The sequence below is a fragment of the Aristolochia californica genome, unplaced genomic scaffold (assembly GCF_029961685.1).
Source record: "Aristolochia californica isolate CCGP_79_NKW_82.1479 unplaced genomic scaffold, dmAriCali1.0.hap1 SCAF_8, whole genome shotgun sequence".
In the NCBI taxonomy this organism is placed as follows: domain Eukaryota; kingdom Viridiplantae; phylum Streptophyta; class Magnoliopsida; order Piperales; family Aristolochiaceae; genus Aristolochia; species Aristolochia californica.
The window spans coordinates 2,655,841-2,672,581 of NW_027182279.1; the positions used below are offsets into that span (position 1 = coordinate 2,655,841).

General features: G+C 37.8%; 2 protein-coding genes across 4 annotated transcripts; both read left to right on the forward strand.

The window, feature by feature from the left end:
• The first annotated feature begins 4,879 nt into the window (after positions 1 to 4,879).
• LOC137938998 (prohibitin-1, mitochondrial-like) lies at positions 4,880 to 9,607 on the forward strand. 3 transcript variants are annotated; one of them, XM_068784151.1, is made up of 7 exons: positions 4,909 to 4,951; positions 5,026 to 5,067; positions 7,191 to 7,373; positions 8,235 to 8,351; positions 8,491 to 8,661; positions 8,769 to 8,981; positions 9,080 to 9,607. In XM_068784151.1, the coding sequence occupies exons 3-7, from the start codon at positions 7,203 to 7,205 to the stop codon at positions 9,278 to 9,280; spliced, it is 873 nt and encodes a 290-aa protein (XP_068640252.1). In that variant the 5' UTR covers positions 4,909 to 4,951; positions 5,026 to 5,067; positions 7,191 to 7,202; the 3' UTR covers positions 9,281 to 9,607. The 3 variants fall into 3 exon arrangements, with proteins under 3 accessions (XP_068640250.1, XP_068640252.1, XP_068640251.1); XM_068784149.1 differs by lacking the exon at positions 5,026 to 5,067 and having other exon boundaries at positions 4,880 to 4,951; XM_068784150.1 differs by lacking the exon at positions 4,909 to 4,951 and having other exon boundaries at positions 4,966 to 5,067.
• A 1,100-nt stretch (positions 9,608 to 10,707) lies between these two features.
• LOC137939058 (RNA pseudouridine synthase 2, chloroplastic) lies at positions 10,708 to 14,018 on the forward strand. Its single transcript, XM_068784229.1, has 7 exons — positions 10,708 to 11,193; positions 11,369 to 11,512; positions 11,625 to 11,882; positions 12,634 to 12,836; positions 13,305 to 13,383; positions 13,513 to 13,688; positions 13,797 to 14,018. The coding sequence occupies exons 1-7, from the start codon at positions 10,804 to 10,806 to the stop codon at positions 13,951 to 13,953; spliced, it is 1,407 nt and encodes a 468-aa protein (XP_068640330.1). The 5' UTR covers positions 10,708 to 10,803; the 3' UTR covers positions 13,954 to 14,018.
• The last annotated feature ends 2,723 nt before the right edge of the window (positions 14,019 to 16,741 follow it).

Below are 16,741 nucleotides of genomic sequence, written 5' to 3' on the forward strand. Positions count from 1 at the left end.
TAAAAGTGCACAATTCGCGGTATAAAAGTAAACGTTTAGATAACAACATGTTCGTGTCTTTAATATAAAAAACATTAATTCGTGATCATGTAACACAAGTACAAAATCATTATGATAAAAAACATCAAGTTAGTATATGTGAAAGATAACATACATGTTTATATTCAGTAAGATACAATAATCAATAACCACGCCACATATGAGTTGCTAACACATCTCGGTAATATGATGTTTTTGCAATTGTACTACATGTTCCTTCCGACTATTTGTTAGTTGGTTATCATCACTATCATCTCTATCTTCATCATCGTTTACACCACTAGCCTCATCATTTTCTCCACCAAACTCATCACCTGAATCAACCTCTTCGATTTCAAAAATATCCTTATAATATATATAATTATGTAACATACAACAAACAATTAAAAATTTTATCTGGATCTCAAAGGTAAATGGAGGAGCGTCTTTCAATGTTTGAAAGTCCCAAAAGTACTCTCAATAGTAGTACAAGGATGAGTGCCTTCATTTGAAATTTTTTTTCTCATTTTTAGGAAGATTATCTCCAAATTTTTGCAAATGATAACGAGTGTCTCAATATGGAGCCAAAAACCTAGAAGATTTGCATAACCAGCATCAACTAAATAATATTCACCTACAATAGAAAATATATTCCACATTAATTAATTGAAGATAATAATAGATAAAAAGTACAAAGTAAATAAAAATAATTTGTCTTCAGGTACCTAGAGTTTATCTCGTCTCGTTAATGTTGACTTTAGTACACATTAATCAGTTATTGATCCTTCCCATCCAACAAGTATATAAGTGAATTGCATATCAAATATACATGTTGCCATTTGCATTATGTGAGAGAAAGTCTTTCTTGTTCCAAGATCTTGTTTGTTGATCAAATGGAATGCGAGTTTTAATACGAGTTCCCTCAATAGCCCCAATACAATCATAATGACACTATTTCAATTAATACAAATCTAAAATTATTCATGAGATGGCTTAGATGTTACCGTAAATTAAGGGTTAAACATGGGATTATTGAAAATCTTCGAGTGAGTATGTCCCGAAGGCCGTTTGATTTAGTTAGAGTGTAATTTGACAATAGCATCCAACACCTTATTGAAATATTTTCCTATGGTACAATTCGATCTATCAAACTAATGTGACATTGTACGATTGTTGTTGACCAATAGCGAAGAGAAAATATGCAAATTATTCTTCCACTGAGATGGTCTTTTTGTTTAATAAGAATCTTCCACTCTTTAATATGTGAGCCAATTTGAAAAAGACAATATGATTCATCCTCTAAATTTTTTGAAATTTAACAGGTGATTTTTTTAATGCATTTTCAAATATAATAAACCTCTAATCCCACAAGAACATTGTGTTACACAATTTCTAGTAACTGACCCATTATTGAGACGTTGGGTGGTTTCCCTAGATATGGTCGTCGATGGTAACTAGTAGCAGTTACAACCTCTCCTTTACGATGGAAAATAAGAGTTTTAAGTAAAAGGGTTTGGTCAAACAGAAGGCGGCTTGGGCATTTCCCTCGACGAGACTCTAAATAGACGAGTCATTTTGATCATCGCCAAAAATTGATCGCCATGATAAGAGGTATGTTTTCGTTTACAGTTTAATGATTTTCATTATGTTTAGAAGTTCATGTTGAAGTCTTTCACATTGTACACACTTATTGCAATTAAATAAATAATATCTTGTCATATAGAACATAATTGTAGTGAAGGTAAACACAATTACAACCACAAAACCATGTCTTGTATCAACGCAAAGACATAAACACAAACACACCCCTATCTTCACCACAAACAGAATCACAACCAATCTTCAACCCAACCTGTATCAATCACAACTTATCTCCACCACAAACACAATCACAAACTATCTTCTACACAAGCTATATCAATAAACACCTATCTTCACGACAAACACAATCACAACCTGTATCAATCACAACCCATATTCAACACAACTTATCTTCAATCACAACTCAGTCTCCACCACAAGAACATCCACATCCATATCTACAACCACATCCTTAAGTCTAATCACATCAATAACTCCAATCACATTCAAATTCATACACAACCACAATCACAATACCCATGTTCATCCATAAACATAATAATTAACAGAAAGATAATAATTCAAAAATATAATGAGATTGATAACAAATAAAATCATCCAAGTCTTACAATGTCATAACTAAAAAAACATAATTAATGAATATCAGATGTCCCAAAGTCAATAGCACCATAAAAAAGTCAAAACAATCATTCATCGATCATTCCTATTCATGGTAATTAAAATCAAGTCAATCACATCGCTCTTCCGCTGTCATCCTAATGAACATGTCCTTCTTATCTACAGTGTCCAACCACTAAAGAGTGCGATATTTTAATCTCTTGGCAGGTCAATGATTTCCAAGAGGGCTTCGTACCATGGAAGTTTTGTATTGACATATTTAGGTTAGAGGACTTACATAAATGTTTCTGCAATACTGGTCATCGCATCAATGAATCTGTTAGTGTCATCAGGGGACATCTGGGACCTCTTCCTATGGTGAGTAGAGGATGACAGTTGGCCTCTTCACTGTTGCTTAGGTGCAGGTTCATTACCAATAGGGAATGACGAAGGGATCTCCATAATTGCATCGACATTGTGATCTTGTCCATCAGTGTTCCTTCTACCATGAGAGAGGTCATCACCAAACTCTACATAGGTTGGACTGGCTATCCCCATGGCTATAGAGTTTTCCACACAAAAGTCAATCTATCGTACAATGGGCACCTTTCCCAAATATATTTGTTAGCATCCATGTGCTCCTACAAGAAAAAAAAATAGAAGTCTTTGAATGGTGCTTAGTAATGCGAAAAACATATTTTCCTATATTAGATTTATTGACCTTAATGTACTCTTGCCAGATTGAATTACTTACATCAACTCGTTGTGTTGTTGGATCCCAGCTGAAACCATTAGTTTGAGACAACTCGTTACTATTCGGTTTGTTTTATTCCATGTCCTTCTACAGTTTTTCAACTTCTCGCATGTTTTTTGATTCACTGCGTCTTCGTTGAACTTATTGATAACGTCAACAAAAACCTCGTGTTTCCAAACACCATTGGGCAACTTGTTGCCCATATTGACATGTTCGATCAAGAGATCGATGATCTTGCTATCTTCATCGAAGGTCCATGTGTCGTATGACCTCATATAAGCTTCATCCATGACACTCTTTACTTTTCTTCCCCCAGACATCTAAAATTAAATCCCTAACCCACTTCACAAGATCATGTTATGAAATTGGAATTACCCCTTGAAAAGCCTAAACCCTAAACACACAGACAAATGTAATTTTAATTAACTGTAAACCCTAAATCTAGAAATTATACCATAAACCCTAAACCCTTGAAAAACCAAAACCCTAAACAAACAAAAAAATGTAATTTCAATTAACCCTAAACCCTAGATCTTGAAATTATACCCTTGAAAGCCTAAACCCTTGAAAGCCTAAACCCTAAATCCTGAAATATCCTGAGAGTATATTGCTTTAAAAAAGGTGGAAACTCCGAAATACAATGGAAAGTATTGATTATTGAGCCCTTTTTCTTGACTTACATGCAATCTGTATGAGGATTGTTGTCATGTTTCGCATGTAGGAGTGGCACCCTGACGTCCCTCTTATACAGGGGTAGCGTTCCCCTTGCGTGCATAGTAGAAGTGAAGAGGTGTAACCACCTCCTCACTCTCCTCTTTATTTGTTGGCATTTGACGAAACAAAAAAGAAATAAGAGAAGGGGTCACTCCTTCCTTTAGTTTTCTTGATAGAGGGATGGGCACTAGAGTCTCTCTCATTGCTTAAAAAACGGTGGAAACCCCTATAGACAATGAAGAGTATAGGTCATGAAGCCCCTTTCTTCCCCTTCATGCAATTAATTGCCTTCACTTATATGCATGAGGGTTCTTGTCATGTTTCACCTGCAGAGTGGGCACCCCACCTCTCCTCCCTCTCATATAAGGGGAGAGGAGGTCGACCCCTAATTTTTTCAAAGAAAATTTGTAGATTTTTATTTTTAATAATGTTAATACCATAATTTATATAAAAATTTTATTTATGATTCATATTTTTGAGACAAAAAATGACTCTATTTCCTAACTACAACTATCTAATAATATAGTATTTCACTATAGAAAAATGTCCCCGTTTCTATTCCAACTCAAAACCTATTTTTCCATGGAACACGATGTTACTCTATAATGGAGTACTATGTTTGCACTGTTATGATACTATGTTAATCAGTAAATGTGGTGTTTTATCAGGTATTTTTATCCAAAAAAATATGAATTATACGACAACGACTAGCCAATACAACCTAACAAACCGATCTGTCAGGTGCGGAAAGCTACCACCTACAAGAGTGGACGAAACCACTCTGACACCCACCCCACCCATTCTTGACAGCTTCTCACGGGATTTGAATGGGGGACGTGGTGTGCCAAGCTTTGATACTATGACAACGGCTAGCCAATACAACCCAACATACTGATCTATTAGGTGCGAAAAATTATCGCCTACAAGAGTGGACGGAACCACTCTGACAGTATAAATCTAACATCTTTGATAAACGAATCATAAGTTTACCATCATTGAATATGAAATCGATATTATATATATATATTTATATAAATATATAAAAATAATTTATTTGTTATAACACAAGAATAGTTTCATTAGAGTGGTTCCGCTTAATCACAGGCGGCTGGGCCGATTATAAACGGCTTCCATCGCGGCTTGGCGCCCAAGGCTCATAAAACACGAGAGAGCACCTCTGCCTTCTTTAAAAAGCCGCGAGTGCTGACGTTACTAGGGTTTTGTAAAACCCTTCTTCAAGCAGGTTCTACCAGCTCCTTCTTCCGGGTGAGTCTCAAGTACACGAGTTATTGTACGGTCCTGTTCACTCTTCTAAATTTTGTTTGATTTCTTCGTGCTAGCTCGTCCATCAGCTGCCTGAGTATCTATTGCGTTTTCATTAGGTGAGATTGATTTTCCAGTGTGCTGTTTTCTTTGGTTGATTCATTTTTTTTCTACTTCCAGTTGTTCGTTACTTCTCCTCATGTATCTCCATTTCCCTTGTGCTAGCTTTTGCCCGTCACCACATAAAATGGCGTTAGTTCTCTCTTAATTTATCGAACTCGGTACTTATTCAGGCTCTGAGTGATAAATGAGTCGTATACTATTATTGCAATTCAAAAAACTCCAATTTCAACCTTAGGAAATTGGATTTAAAATATGTTTCGAGTTGCTAAAGCACCATTTATAATTTTGATAAAATTCCAATATTGCATACTAGATATATAATGTTTTATTGGAATTTTCTTATTTTCAAGCAAATTCATTAGTCTGTTTTTTGAAGTTGCAAATCCATTGTAATCGGTTTGACACCTTCTCTTTTTCAAATAGTAAGTGGCCCGTTGTTTCTTCATTTCATATAGCTATTTTGGGATGGTTTAGGCTTACATCATAGTCTTATTGTGACAATGTTTTACTGTCAAGTAGTCATTTTACACACTAAGAATCATCTGTTAATTGCTCTCTTTCAAAATAAAAATAAAAAAATAATCAGGTAAGAAACAGCCCGAGAATCTTTCAGTTATGTAAACCATTGCCAAGAAAGAATCTGGCTATTAAACTGCTGGGATGACTGGTTCATGTCACTGGCTCGACTGAGTTCAATCATTATTAAACTGGGTTGGTGGCAATTTTGGTTATTTCTTTAAAGATTGAGCTCCTTTAAGTTTTTGAGTTGCTGCTATGATGAAGAATTTCAAGAAGGGAATAACTAAGAAGAATCATCATTGTGGGATTTTCAGGACTATTTTGAGAAGCAAAGATTTGTAATAAGACTATGGCAATAACTAACACTAGGACCCATAGACACATTCTTGTGAATCCAAATGCCGGATATGTAAAATAGTGCAAAGGTGAGGGAAATCCCGAGTCAGTGGATTCTCTCCTATGTTGTTTTGCATAGGATGGTTAACTGAAGAATCTTCAGGACATTGAAGAGGCTGACATTGAGGAGAGGAATGCTGTTGCTATCAAGAAATAGACTTTGGTATGAAACAAGACTTGTTGCTAAGTTTGGCTAAATAAATCCAGAAATGAGATCTCATTCTCTGATCAGGTAGAATAGATTGATTCTCCGTATTTGATCTAGCAAAAACATGATCAGATTTTGTTCAAAACTTTGATCATCCGTAGCTTTTTTTTGTTTATTGAAGTAACAGTAATGGAAACCTATTTTCACGGGGTACTTCTCTGTCAGTGGTTATAGCATTTCATGATAAATCAAGATTTTACTCGAAAGCACAATTAAAAAGATATTTTATCTGTACGATGAGCTTGTGTCTCTAAAGTACTTGATGTTATGAAGCAAAATATGAGAAGAAGCTGTGAAGATTTTTAAAGAGAGATGTTGAAAAAATGCAGACGGACATAGTGGGTTTCAATTCCTTGGATAGGCCAAAACAAAAAATTATAATGATTTGTTTGGGGTTGGAGAAGAAGACTTAAAAAATAATTTTCTGCCAACAACTTTTGTCTCTAAATCCAAGAGTTCAAGAATACGGTCCCAGATTCAAAATCCGTGTCATGTCAATAACCAAGGATTGGCTATTTTAAACTTGGCATTTTAAGTTGTTCAATGGTAGAACTGAGAGGTCAGTCAAGGGTCTGATTCTGGTTGAACCTCGTTCAACTGGCCAGTCCGATTGTCTTTCAAAAATTTGTATAGACATTATTGGCAATGATAAGTGACTATTTATTTATTTATTTAATTTTGCATCTGAGCTGTGTATTTTTTTGCATTAACAAGTCTATTGTTGATTGTACTTTAAATTTAGTTTTGTGCTTTGACAGATCAAGATCCTAGGAGGTAGATTCTAGGTATCTGTTACTGTTTGTGGATTATGATGTTTAATCTGCCATTGAAGTTATTACTTAAAAATACTACTTGATGTTGTGAGCTTAGGGACTTTGATATAATCCTCAAATACTAGTATTCACATTTTCAGGATATGTTTGTGGGCTACTACTTTTCTACCTTCTGTAGAATGGTAGTTGGCACGATATTAATTTGTGCTTTGTCTTATTTCAGATTTTGGCAAACATGAACCTGAAAAAAGTTCCCAACATGCCGAGCGCTGGTGCTGCCTCCGCACTGGTAAAGGTGGCAGTGTTTGGTGGTCTTGGTCTTTATGGAGCTCTGAATAGTCTCTACACAGTTGAAGGTGGACATCGAGCTATTGTCTTCAACCGATTAGTTGGTGTGAAGGACAAAGTACTGCTCCTTTAATGCTTTGCTTCTGTATAGTTTTATCAGTTTTGTAAGTTTATCCATGTATGACACCTTGCTATTGTCGTGGCCACTTAGTTGTTGACTATTTTTTGTCTTTTAGTATGCTTGTCCTAAATTTTGGTGGGCATATCAAGCTATCAAATTTCTTGAAATAAGTCAAGATGGTTTCTAGGAAGAGACCGAATTGATGGGGTGTGTTATATATCTGAATGTTTGATAGATGGTGTGAAATTCATGTCACGTTTATACACATTTTAGACTGTTTATTGGCTCTGATGTTACCTCAGCCTTTCTTCTGTTTGCTCATTCCATTCATGACCTTGTGTCCAAATGTAAAGGATGTACTGTTACTACTATCAGAGATTAGGTTCATTGATCTGCTTGATAACATTTGATTATTTTTGTATTTGTAATTTATGTTATGCTGTTTCATTGTGTTGTTTTACTTTGTTTTCCTGATGTTTTGCATTGTTCTTCTATTTCATCTTTCTTTTTCTTTTTCCTCAGTTCACTAGGGATGAGTGAGTAATCTTTGTAGACACAGAATTCATGTCTTAGTCTGTCTCAACTGCACGGTTGCTTTCGTACTATATATTGTTAGCTCTCTTCCAGTGGAAGGGCAATTCTCCTCATTTTCATATGGACTAGGTTCACTTCAGAGGAGCATGTTTTCTGAAATGGGTTAATACTGATGTTACTTCTACACAAGTAATACTGGTCTTTTGTGCCATCTTTCAATCAGTTTATACGTTTGCCATTTTTTTATCAGTTTAAATGCTGTTTACTAGCTTCATATTTAAATTTATTTTCAACAGAGTTACTTTCCTTTGGTCTCCTCCACAGGTCTATCCTGAAGGAACACATCTGATGATACCTTGGTTTGATAGGCCTATCATTTATGATGTCCGGGCTCGCCCTAATCTTGTGGAGAGTACTTCTGGAAGTCGTGATCTGCAAATGGTAAATTCTTATCTCCATCATTCATGTATGCACGTGTACAGTTACTGATGTTTGAATACAATAGCCGTGTCAATTAATCTTTTGGTTGAGTCTCATTTGTTTATCAGGTAGATTGATTGTACCACTGTACTCTGCACAGGTGAAAGTCAGTCTTCGAGTTTTGACTCGTCCTGTGGCAGACCAACTGCCTACAATCTACCGGACCCTAGGGGAGAACTATAACGATAGAGTCTTGCCTTCCATTATCCACGAAACTCTGAAGGCTGTTGTTGCACAATATAATGCCAGCCAGCTTCTCACGCAGAGGGAGGTAGATATTCTCGATTGGGAAGCAGATTAGAAAGATGGCTATCTTGTATTCTTTTACTTTTGGAAGATGTGGCCAGCTGTTGACATCCATAGAACTTCTCTTTGTAGGCTGTAAGTAGGGAGATAAGAAATATATTGACTGAGAGGGCAGCAAATTTTAATATTGCTCTTGATGATGTGTCTCTCACAAGCCTGACTTTTGGGAAAGAGTACACAGCTGCTATTGAAGCTAAACAGATTGCTGCACAAGAAGCTGAACGTGCTAAATACGTGGTAGAAAAAGCTGAGCAGGATAAGAGAAGTGCTATAATTAGAGCACAGGTGAGTGGACTTGATTCTCAGTTCGTACATATCCTGTTTTTTAGTTTACTTGACCAAACTAACAATCTTTCTGTAAATTATCATCTTATTTGAACCAGGGAGAAGCCAAAAGTGCTCAGCTAATCGGTCAAGCTATTGCTAACAACCCTGCATTCATTACTCTCAGAAAGATTGAAGCAGCAAGAGAAATAGCTCACACTATTGCTAACTCTGCAAACAGGGTGTTCTTGAATGCCGATGATCTCTTGCTGAATCTTCAGAAAATGAGTTTGGAGAGTGGAAATGCTGCAAAAAATTGAAATGGGGGAAGTTTCAATGTTTCCTGTACTTTTTGAGTGCAGTACAAATACATGGCTATGCATAAGTTCATGATGTCATTTGTCGAAATGGTTAGATTATTCCAACAATCCTCTTTTATTAGAGTAGAAGACTGGGTTTATACTAGAACGGCCACTGTAGACTTGAATTCTGTGGGAAATATGGCCGGATGGCTTTAGCTTTCTGGGATTTTTTGCTCAGCCTAGAGATTTATCATATGTCATCTGTTTAACTGTAACAAGTACATTGATATTGTCCCCACATTTTTGGATTTGTCAGCAGAAGAAAGGGAGTTTCTGATTGCTATACTGATCAAGTTGTATCTCATTTCGGATGTTCAGAGTAAACTGTAGTATTTACTGCCCTGATGGCTGGAGAATGATTTTAAACGAGAAGATGCAGCTAAAATTCTCCTGCAAAGGAAAACTAGATATTGTCTTTGCTAATTCACTCTGCCATGGCCAGCTGAGCTGAAGTGAATATCTGTTACTCCGTTGTTTCATTCTGAGATGGCAGGATGAATAACGTAAACCAGATCCGATCTCTATTCTCTATATGTTTTGATTGGTGATTGGTATTGAATTGTGATTAAGCAACCATGGACCAATTCCGTCTCTTTAATTTACTTATCACCTGAGCAGAGATTTCTGATCTTTCTAACAAGGAAGCATCAACAACAGGACTTGCTCTAACATGTTTACAGCCTAGATGTGTACTCTTGAGTTCAAAGTTGTATTTCTTGACTAATTTTAGAATGTAATGTAAAGGTAGGGTCTTTTCTTCTCTTCCCTAAACTCCATTGACGAAGCTTTACTCACCTAAGAAGGAAACGCAGGTAGACGAGGTTTTCTGTCTCCCTTTCACACCCTCTCGTTAAAGCCGCAACCCTCAACCTCCCAAGATGTCTCGAGCTCAAGAGAAATAAGTTTCTCTTATCTGTTGAGTCCCCTTATTTTCTCTTCACTACCGAGCATGATCGTCTCTCTATCGATTTTCATTGCTTCATTTCTGCCAAGGTACTAAAACGTCACCGACCAGAGAGCTCTACTTCTTCCATTGACGACACAGATACCGTTCATCCTCCTATATCCTACCCATCTTATCCCCACCTGATCTCTGTATTTTAATATTTATAAAATACTATTTTTTTATTTTAGAACGTTAGTAAATGCATTGTACTATTTATTTAAGGACTATTTAAATTATTTTTAAATTTTATTTTAATTTAAATAATTTTTATTTTTATTTTCCCCTTTTTTATATTTGAGAGTTATTTAATTTGATTTATTTGTCATTTTTACTATTATCTGTTCTTTCCTTTCTCCGATACACGGATTTCAGGGTAATGGGTAATTAATAAAACGGAATGTCGAGCAAAATAGCCGGCCAAATCCAAAACCCGATCCGGCTAGGCTTTTTCAGGGGTGCGGGGTCGAATCCTCCCCGGCTGCAATGTTCTGAACGACCAAAAGCCGGGACGGTGAACTCCTCCACTCCCGCAACTATGCGCTTTTCGCTCTTCTCACTTCCGACTTCTTCGTCCTATTGGTCTCCCTGTGTGAAAGATTTCTGCAAATTTTCAACTCTATCCCGCCTGCGTCCTAATCCTGCATCCGCAGTTCCCGAAATCTTCTGTTTTTCTTCATTTTCTTGTGTTCCCCGGGTTTGCTGTTTTTCCTCTCTCTCCTCCTCTAGCTCCGAGGAGCCCCAAGACCATCAATCTCTGCGTGGCAACTATGCGGGCGTTCGATTCGAGGAGATTGTCAGAATCGGTACAGAAAAGTCGAGACTCGACTCTTGGATCTCTTCTCACATTGAAGGCGTCAGCAGGGCTCGGATTCAGTCCAGCATCCGCGCTGGGCTTGTGTTTGTCAATGGAAAAGCTGTTAGCAAGGTACATTGGATGGCGTTTCAAATCAGAATTTTTAGACTTGTCTAGTTTTGTTAGAAGCTGATTTTGTTTTCGCTTGTGAATTTGGAAAGTTGTTGGTTTAGCTGAAGTGGGTGAGTTGGTGTTGAGAACTAGGTGAAGTACCTGTCCTATCTTACTTAAGCTTAATGTTTTGCAGGTTTCTCATGTTATCAAGGCAGGTGACAAGGTCAATTGTACAATTGCTGAACTGCAACCATTAAGTGCTGAACCAGAGGACATACCTTTAGATATAGTGTACGAAGATGCTCATGTTCTTGTGGTGAACAAACCTGCACATATGGTCAGTTTTTGGTAGTCATATAGAACAGATAAGAACATCGTAATATATGATCGATTTGGTTGCAATTATTATTCCTTTTGCCCTGAATGGTCATCCTATTGGATTTTTTTAGGTTGTTCATCCAGCACCGGGTAATGCTAATGGTACACTTGTTAATGGCATTCTTCATCATTGTAGCCTTCCAACAGTTGCATTTCCAAACGGTGACACATTCTCAGAGGCCGAGGACTGTTCTGATGAGGAGTTTGACAGCTTTTCTGCCAATGGGAATTCTGGTGAAGGGATGAGTCGTTCATCTGAAGCCTCTGTTCGCCCTGGAATTGTGCATAGGTTGGACAAAGGAACTAGTGGACTGCTTGTCGTTGCCAAGGTAGTTTTCATTTCCTGGGGAAACACTTACAGACAGGTTGACTATTACTTAAGAGGCTACTCTTGTTGAGTCTTTTTGGTACAACTTTACTTACAGATGTTTCAGTTGGTTTCATGTTCCTGGATGTAGTTCTTTATATATGGCAATAAAACTTGCATAGGAATTCCACTGGTAATTGGTTGGAGTCGATTGTAATGAACAGTGTTTTCTGGTGAAACTGCACCTATGCTGGTCTGAGAGATGGACTGATGTTTTCTCTTCTAAAAGGTTTCATGTGTAATGGTTAATCTATGTTTGTCCCACTAAGACTCATGTAGTTGTTAGATAACAAATTCTTTTATAGATAAGTTAGGTTGCCCAGTGATACTCTATTATATGCATACATGGTTTTGGTTGCTACACACAATGCTGATTTCAGTATGGTAGCCCAATAACTAACCTGAACAACTTATCTGTGGGTATGGTACTTGTATAATGTTCAAGTGTCTAAAAAAAGTTCCCTTGGAAAGCGGTTCAATTGTCTAATATTTGGCTGAATGTTTGAAATGTTCATTCTTTGAATATACATGTGTATGTTTTGTCTGGTTATCTCTCTAGACAATATATAGTGACAGGAGGATAAAAAAATAAATTCCCGTAAGTTTAGCTGGGTAGGTTTCATAAATTTCGTTTGTTTCCCAAGGTTGGGCTAATTTTATTTATTTATTCTGAGTTTCCCAGGCATATATGTTTTTTTTCCTCTAATTCGCAGGATGAGCATTCCCATGCTCATTTGTCAGAACAATTCAAGCAGCATAGCATTCACAGAATTTACATCAGTCTTACCTCTGGAGTACCATCACCAAGTTCTGGACGTGTTGTGATCCCCATAGCGCGTGATCCAAGCAACAGAATCCGTATGACTGCTGTTTCTATTCCAAGCAATCATATGAGGGCTCGCTATGCTGCTAGTAGGTGATTTGTAGTCCTTTCCTCTCTTTATTTTGCCGACCAGTACCAGAGGGGTTTCCTAAGCCATGGATAACAACAAATGTAAGTAAAATCAGAAGACATCTTGTGAAAAAAATAGAAGCTTGCTTCGACGATTTTGGTTAAAGGCAATTGATTTCCGAAAATTGGTCCGGTTGAAGGCATCTCATTTTAGAAAATAATCTGGTTTGAATTCAAATGTTTACTCTGCAAATGGTGAAAAGAGTGTAAAGCATACAGACAAATCAAACAAAAAAATAAATTTCATGCTGTAGAATCCTGTGACCAATGAGTATAAGGCTGAAATTTGAGAATTTAGGATAAAACATTATTTCTTAAGCATGGTTGTCACTGGAAGTCTCACCTTATTTGATATAGTGTATTGGGGCATTATTAGCACAGCATATACCTGCCATTTTTATGTTTTTTCATCCTGATTTGAAATTACATCAGGTATAAGGTAGTTGAGGTTCTTGGTGGTGGTGGTTCCGCATTGGTGCAATGGAGATTAGAAACTGGGCGTACACATCAGGTACTCAGAATTTGTGTTGTCATCTGATACTAGATTAATCATTTTCTTCACTTATCTCTTTCCATCCATTTTTTTGGGTATTGAGATGCTTATAGAAAACCTCCTATTCCACTGCTTTATTTGGATTAGATACGAGCACATGCAAAGTATTTGGGAATTCCTCTCTTAGGGGATGAAACTTATGGAGGCACTAAAGACAAGGCTCTATCACTGCTGCGACCCCGGATTCCATCTAGCTATCATGCTCATCTAACTCAACTGGTCTCAAAACTAGAACGACCCTGTCTCCATGCTTTTTCTCTTGGGTAAGCAAAAAGAAGCTTAATTCTGCTAAGTTATCTTACTACCATTCTGGTTGAGCTACAACAACTGACATAACACATCTTTGTTGATTTCCTTACATGGTTGGTTAGGTTTGAACATCCTCACACTGGAGAAAAGATGAAGTTTTCTTGTCCTCCACCTTCTGACTTCACAGAGATTTTGAGTGAGCTGCGCAATCTCGGCACTGAGCATTGCTTGACCCCTAGTGCCAGAAGCGCTACAGAATCTTGCAAGGAAAATGACTAGTTTTATGTATTAACAGAGTCTTATTTGTACATGTGACTGTTCCATTCATCAGGAAATGCATTATAGAGTGGTTTCTGTAACTTACATGGTTGGCAGGCAAGCTCAGTTGAAATCCTAGGTTTTGGATCAAACAAATGACTTGATAGCAAATCAAAGGTGAACCTGCACACAGAGCAATAGCTAGGACGGAAAGGAATGTGTAGTCGGTCAATCTCAAAAGGATTTAATAGTTTTGTGGAAGTGTTCGGATTGAAACATGAGCAGATTGCACGCTCTGTGGTAAACTGACTAAAAGCTGAAATATTCAAGTTACTGAATATGATGAGGCACTGTAGATTTCTAGCAATGAAAGGACAATCCACCAACTCATTTGGAAGCTAGAAGACAATGATTCAAACGGAAAAGTCATAAAGAAAAGGCATCGACACTTCCTGAAACTGTGGAAATGATTCAATCAATAGAAAGCCGAGTTAGTGTCAGAAGCTTTATTCTTCACGAGACAGACTTGTCTTTTTCATCCCCATTGATGCGATTCCGGAGGATAAACCGTAGCGAAATCCAAACCGGAATTTGGATATCGGATTCGCCATGGAAGAAACATTGGTAAAGAGTAGAGAAGCACAACAGCGACGGATTCCGATCCGAGACCGGATCGAGCTTCTGTGCATCTCTCTGCTCTGCTCGGACGAGGCTTCGCTCCAGCGGGCATCGGGAGAGGAGAGGGGAATCATCAGTCTTGTCGACTGTCGAGGTGATACTCAACTCTATTCGAGCGTAGGCGTTATTCACGTGTCCTGAGAGCCGTCCTACCATGTAGCATCTTGCGTTCTCCAAGTTTCTCACACACTCTAGTCAATTTTCACATTTCAGAAGTCAGCCAATATGTATAAGATTACAAACTCCATCCAAAGGAGGAGAAAAAATAATTTTGAAAGATGTAAATGAAGCACATTCTACATCCCTTCAAATTATTTGATTAACAGAGAGAGTAGAGCTGAAAATGGTTTCTTTGCGTACAGCCATATCCAGAAATTATTAGCTCGAATGGCCAAAAGTCACCAATTTCCAGTTTAAAATTAATAACCATGTAAAAGCTTCAACCACCTCGATAGAAGACATCGAGTACAGATAAATGTACAGGCGTGCTAAGCTCAACTAAGAAATTCACCACAATCGTTGCTCTTCGTAAATCCGGAACGATTCATAAATCACAAATTAAAGATTAACCAAAAAAAAAAAAGTGAGCGTAGAGTTTTGTTATCTGGAGAAGACATGGAGCTCTTACCCATGGCAGATGAAATTGAGTTGAAATGGCGCTTCTTCTTCTTGGGCTCGTCTTCGTCTATGTTACCCATCGATCTATCGCCTCCAAGACCACCATTAATGGCAGATGCGGAAAGTCAACATAAACTTGAACTTATAGTTCATGTGATTATATTCTTCATTCACTTAAAGTCGGTGGAGGTGCACCACTAACGGCTTCAAGTGAATAAAGCGTATAATTCAGTTGACGTCCCAAGGCTAAACCGGCTGAATCAGGATTCCGCCCAAAATCCTGATTCATCCGGTTGAAGCCGTCGGGGTTGCCTCTCGCTATTAAACCTCCCAAAAATTTTCTTTTCTCTCACAACATCATCTTCCTCTCAGCATGTTATGGTCCTAGGTTAAATATTTGGCTTTCCGCTACCTACCAGGCCAGTCTTTTGAGTAGTATTAGTTAGGTCCTTAATATTTAGTATCAGAACAGGTACCCACGTCGCGAGTTCGAATCCCGGAGGGAGCGACTTAGCGGTGTTGCTAGAATAAATCATCGCTAATGTAGGCCGTTGCTAGAGTGGGCTGCCGTGGTCGTTGATGTGATATTATGGTCCTGGTTTAAATACTTCGTTTTGCGCTACCTACTAAGTCTTAGTATTGGCTGGGTCGTTGACGACATCATTGTCTCCCTCTCGTACTTCCTCCCTATCCCTTCTCCCTCTTATTCCAATGTCTCCCTTGTCCCTCTCGCACTCCTCTCCCGCTCGGACCAGTTTCTACGAACAGTGGACAAAAACGACTAGAGGAAAACTGGAACGGAGACAACTTTTTCCACCTGAATTTCCTCACTTTTTCGGAAAAATCTGCTCCCTTTTGATACGTTTCGCTTCAATCTTAACCCCTAGAATTGGAATATGGGAAACCTCAGTGAGTTTCCTCTTGCTGATGCGCAGTCCATGGGAAATTTGTTCTCCTGCTTCTCTCGCCCGGAAGCAAAGAAGAAACATGTCCGCTGCTTCTCCGACCCTCCTCCAAATAGTGGTTCCGTGTCAAGCAATTGCTGGAGTTGGATACAGTCAACTAAGAAGGGCAAGAGCGAAGAGACTCTAATTCACGAGTAGGCTCTTGTGGCGGTGATTCTCTTGTAGTAGAATGGGGTCCTGCCATTCGATTGTTTCGCTTCCATGTGGTACCCTTGGATGAAGAAGCAGTAGCTACTGAGGCGTTTTGAGTTCGAGAGTGCGATCGCTGACGGATCCACTTCTTCACCGCAACAGCTTGTTCATTAGGTGGGGTTTGGTTCAGTGGTAGGGATCAAAACACGGAGTTTTAGTTTTTCAATTATTTTCTAACTTATTGACGGGCCGGTTGGTAATTAAATATTCGTTTATGTTCTTATTTTTTTATAATTAATTAATGCATAATTAATTTTCACACGTATTTATTATATTAATATATAATAAACTGTAATCATTAAATAATATAATATATTAATTAATTAATATATTTTAATTATATATTAAATTGTTTA